Here is a 5,620-nt window from a genome sequence, read left to right on the forward strand (position 1 = left end):
GCCCTACATGAGGAATTACTCTGAACTGGAAACTAGTCAACTAGATTTAATGTTGCAGATTGCAAGGAGTAACCCTGTTTTCTTGTTGAAGATAATGAAGAAGAATCTCGAGAGCGAGGGAATGATGTTTGATGAAGCTTCTCGTTACCTCCTACATAATGTTGATCTTTGTAAATGTATTTCTGAAGACGAGGCTTCTTTTGAGGAGCTGTTTGATGTTTTAGATTGTGCTACACAGTCATCTGATGGTGATGCATCATTTGTGAGCAAGTTGTACATGAAGTCAGTGAAAGAGTTTAAGAAAATTATGAGTTTGAGTTCCTCTTCGTCAAATACCGTTTTATCTGCACCTGTACTTCCCCAAAATACAACAGAAATTCCCAACATATTTTGCTTATATGAGAGATTTCGGGGACTGAGCACCCAGCAATATCTTGATGCTGCTAAAGATTCTCCTCTTGTACCTAATTTGTACATGTTGATTGAAGGGATCCGGGTGTGCGACGATTGGCTTACCCCCGACATGGTACATGAAATGGAAATTATTCGTCGTAAAAGAGGATGGAGCAGAATTTCACCTGAACTCGTTCGATCGTGTTCTCCAGGAGCCACCAAAGACGCCGATACAATAAAAGAACATGGAAATGATCTTATATCTAAGGAAGAGAGTGTTAGACGAGTTGGGAGAGTAGTTGGGTCGAACAAAAAAATATTAATTTGGAATTCTTGCACAATCAAAGATTTGTTTCAGACCTCACAATCTTATGCATTTAATTTCAAGCACCCTAACACTACTGATTGTCATCTTCCTGGAAAATGTGGATTTCTCTTAAAATGTACACCTGAAATGAAATCAGGGCAACCCCACAAGTTCAAAGTAAACATTTGTTTAAATCAGGAAGAGTATCCTGAGGGACTTCACATTCATCATGAATTTGTAAAAGCAGACAAAATTCATTTGGTGCCTATGTTCCAATATTATAGTACTGATATAACGCCCAACAATATGCGCTACCACTTAGCCACCTTTACATGGAATGAGTTGGGTGTAAGCAAGGTTACAGGTGAGGGTTCCTCGCTAAGGTGGACAATTGGTTGCACACGTTTAAATCCTTCGAAAACTTTTAAGTTGGTCGCATTTATAACTTTATAGTTTATAGTTTACAACAGTTGATAACTTTTTAACAGTTGGATATCTTTAGAGTTGGAATTATCTCCAAATAGATGTGATTTCTAATGAATTTTTAAAATAATTTCTTTTCAAGATGACTGTTAACTTGAATATTCTCCATGTTTTAATAATAAAACATATTATAAGAGTCAGTAAGATAGATTATTATATCAAGATAAATCAGGACTGAGCCTTACTTTTCACGCATGTAGTACTTTTTAACCTTGATACAAAAACTTGTCCAATCAAAGTTTGATCATTGTAATGTATATAAATAATTGATTAATTATTTCTTTTCAATACGTTTGTTTACTTGAATATTCTCGACGTTTGTTCAAATACAACATCTAATCAGTTATTCAGACAGATTATTATATTGAAAGATTAACTGTATAATTTCTCCAATACTAATAACTTACCTTATCAGCACCATGGCCCCGAAGGTGACAGTGCCGCTAGATTTCGGAATAGAAAACCTACACTGTGAGTTTCACGGTAACGTGGTCCTAAAGTTACAAGGAGGAGAGGAAAAAAGAGCAAACTCCCTGATCCTGTCTTACCACAGTTCAGTGTTTGTTCACCTGTTCCTGGAACTACACCAGACAGAGCTACAGATGGAAGACTTTGCGGGGGAGGCGGTGAAGAGTTTCCTGGGGGCCCTGTACAGCGGGGAGATCCTGCTGGAGAAACACTTGTTCAGAGATGTTAACAAGCTGTGTCACGTGTTCAAAGTAGAGTGGTTAGCAGGGAGGTGTGGGGACTACTTTACCAGCCTGGTGGGTGGGGTGAGTCCCTCCTCTGATTACCAGACTTTGTTGTTCTTGTTTGAGGAGGCCAGGTTTTGTAGCAGGGTCATGAAATGTAACAAGTTTCTAGACCTGGTCCTAGAGAAGATTTGTAGTCTGGAGAACAGAGCTGAGATATTTGTTGAGCCCTACATGAGGAATTACTCTGAACTAGAAACTAGTCAACTAGATTTAATGTTGCAGATTACAAGGAGTAATCATGTTTTCTTGTTGAAGATAATGAAGAAGAATCTGGAGAGTGAGGGGAAGATGTTTGATGAAGCTTCTCGTTACCTTCTACAGAATGTTGATCTTTGTAAATGTATTTCTGAAGATGAAGCTTCTTTTGAGGAGCTGTTTGATGTTTTAGATAATGCCACGCAGTCATCTGATGCTGATGCGTCATTTGTAAATACATTGTACAGGCGATCTATGAAAGAGTTTAAGAAAACGATGACTTTAAATTCCTCTTTACCATCTAATAATACCATCCTTCCTGCAAGTGTATCTGCACATCCCCAAATAACAACAGAAATTCCCAACATATTTTGCTCATTTGAAATATTTCGAGGACTGAGAACCCAGGAATATCTTAATGTTGCTAAAGAATCTCCTCTTGTATTAAATTTGTACATGCTTATTGAAGGGGTTCATGTTTGCGATGAATGGCTTACCCCTGACATGGTGAATGAAATGGAGATTATTCGTCGTAAGAGAGGATGGAGCAGAATATCACCTGAATTCCTTGAATCGTGTTCTCCAGAAGCCAAATTGGACGCCGATACAATAAAAGAACATGGAAATGATCTTACATCTAAGGAAGAGAGTGTTAGACGAGTTGGAAGAGTAGTTGGGCCGAACAAAAAGATGTTAAGTTGGAATTCTTGTACAGTCAAAGATCTATTTGAGACCTCACAATCATATGCTTTTAATTTTAAGCACCCTAACACTACTGATTGTCATCTTCCTGGAAAATGTGGATTTGTTTTAAAGTTTACCCCTGATATAAAATCAGGGAAACCACACAATTTCAAAGTAAACATTTGTTTAAATCAGGAAGAATATCCTGACGGACTTCATATTCATTCTGAGGTTGTGAAAGCAGACAAAATTCATTTGGTGCCCATGTTCAATCATAGTAAAGATATACAACCCGACATGCGCTACTACTTAGCCACGTTTACATGGAATGAGTTGGGTGTAAGTGAGGTTACTGGTGAAGGTTCCTCGTTAAGGTGGCAAATTGGTCGGACACGTATGTATCCTCTGATTAGTTTTAAGTTGGTAGCATTTATAACTTTATAGTTTACAACAGTTGATAACTTTTTAACAGTTGGATATCTTTAGAGTAGGAATAATCTCCAAATAGATGTGATTTCTAATGAATTCTTTAAATTTAGACAGCTGATGGTAAGTTAGATATGAAGATTTGTATATAGTTGAAGAAAGCAAGTCTCAATGTTACAATTACTATAATCTAGATTTCTTAATTCGATTTAACTTCTCTCGGTTTGGATTTGCCCATTAAATCATGACTGAGCCTTACTTTTCACGCATGTAGAACTTTTTAACCTTGATACGAATGTTTAGAATAAAAGTTTGAACATTGTATTGTATGTGAATAATTGAATAATTTATTTTCAAGATAACTATTAACTTGAATATTCTCGACGTTTTCATAATCCAACATCTAATCAGACATTCAGAAGCTCATTATATAAAGAATGACTGTATATAGTGTATAATTCCTCTAGAAGTAGAAGAGCTAATTAATACTGATAACATACCTTATCAGAAACATGGCTCCGAAAGTAACTTTCATTAGTTCAACCATGGCTTGACTGGTAATATTATATACAATATACAACGCATAAATGACAACTCGTATTATCTTTTTGAACTACTAAAATAAACTACTTGTGAGAGAAATATATCCAAGTCATTATATAATATCAGGAATTATTTTACAATTCCTCTACTAATCAGTTACCTTATCAGAAACATGGCTCCGAAAGTGACAGTACCGCTAGATTTTGGACTAGAGAACCTACACTGTGAGTTTCACGGAAACGTTGTCCTAAAGTTACAAGGAGGAGAGGAAAAAAGAGCAAACTCCCTGATCCTGTCTTACCACAGTTCAGTGTTTGTTCACCTGTTCCTGGAACTACACCAGACAGAGCTACAGATGGAGGACTTTACGGGGGAGGCGGTGAAGAGGTTCCTGGGGGCCCTGTACAGCGGGGAGATCCTGCTGGAGAAACACTTGTTCAGAGATGTTAACAAGCTGTGTCACGTGTTCAAAGTAGAGTGGTTAGCAGGGAGGTGTGGGAACTACTTTACCAGCCTGGTGGGTGGGGTGAGTCCCTCCTCTGATTACCAGACTTTGTTGTTCTTGTTTGAGGAGGCCAGGTTTTGTAGCACGGTCATGAAATGTAACAAGTTTCTAGACCTGGTTCTAGAGAAGATTTGTAGTTTGGAGAACAGAGCTGAGATATTTGTTGAGCCCTACATGAGGAATTACTCTGAACTAGAAACTAGTCAACTAGATTTAATGTTGCAGATTACAAGGAGTAATCATGTTTTCTTGTTGAAGATAATGAAGAAGAATCTGGAGAGTGAGAGAACGATGTTTGATGAAGCTTCTCGTTACCTCCTACAGAATGTTGATCTTTGTAAATGTATTTCAGATGATGAGGCTTCCTTTGAGGACCTGTTTGATGTTTTAGATAATGCCACGCAGTCATCTGATTCTGATGCATTATTTGTGAATAAGTTGTACAAGAAGTCAGTGAAGGAGTTTAAGAAAATTACGAGTTCCTCTTCGTCATCAAAGACCGTTTTATCAGCACCTGTACTTCCCCAAAATACAACAGAAATTCCCAATATCTTTTGCTCATATGAGACATTTCGAGGACTGAGTACCCAGCAATATCTTGATGCTGCTAAAGAATCTCCTCTTGTTTCAAATTTGTACATGTTGATTGAAGGGCTTCCGGTTTGCAGTCAATTTCTTACCCCTGACATGGTACATGAAATAGAAATTGTTCGTTGCAAGAGAGGATGGAGCAGAATATCGTCTGAATTCCTTGAATCGTGTTCTCCATGGAATACCCAAGACGCCGTTACAATAAAAGAACATGGAAATGATCTTACGTCTAGGGAAGAGAGTGTTAGACGAGTTGGAAGAGTAGTCGGGAGGAACAAAAAGATGTTAAGTACAGTCAAAGATTTGTTCGAGACTTCGCAATCTTATGCCTTCAATTTCAAGCACCCTGACACTAATAATTGTCATCTTCCTGGAAAATGTGGATTCGTTCTAAAGTGTACCCCTGATATAAAATCAGGGCAACCCCACAAGTTCAAAGTAAACATTTGTTTTGATCAGGAAGAATATCCTGAGGGACTTCATATTCATCCCGAGGTTGTGAAAGCCAACAAAATTCATTTGGTGCCTATGTTCAATTTTAGTACTGAAATAAAGCCTGACATGCGCTACTGCTTAGCTGCTTTTACCTGGAATGAGTTGGGTGTAAGTAAGGTTATAGGTGAAGTGAACTTGTTAAGGTGGCAAATTGGTCGCACATGCGTAGATTCTTCGGATAGTTTCAAGTTGGTAGCATTTATAACTTTATAGTTTACTACAGTTGATAACTTTTTAACAGTT

General features: G+C 37.7%; 2 protein-coding genes across 2 annotated transcripts in view; one reads left to right on the top strand and one right to left on the bottom strand.

The window, feature by feature from the left end:
- Positions 1-5,620, top strand: part of LOC134813368 (uncharacterized) — a 359,978-nt gene that overhangs the window by 121,043 nt on the left and 233,315 nt on the right. The gene's annotated exons all lie outside the window — the stretch shown is intronic.
- The window catches only part of LOC134813284 (MMS19 nucleotide excision repair protein homolog), a 3,729-nt gene continuing 3,564 nt past the window's right edge, over positions 5,456-5,620 (bottom strand). The window contains exon 11 of the mRNA XM_063820974.1: positions 5,456-5,469. Coding sequence (XP_063677044.1) covers positions 5,456-5,469 — 14 coding nt within the window. The remainder of the gene's footprint in view (positions 5,470-5,620) is intronic.

The sequence above is a fragment of the Bolinopsis microptera genome, chromosome 3 (genome assembly GCF_026151205.1).
Source record: "Bolinopsis microptera isolate Bmic1 chromosome 3, MBARI_Bmic_1.0, whole genome shotgun sequence".
NCBI classification, from domain to species: domain Eukaryota; kingdom Metazoa; phylum Ctenophora; class Tentaculata; order Lobata; family Bolinopsidae; genus Bolinopsis; species Bolinopsis microptera.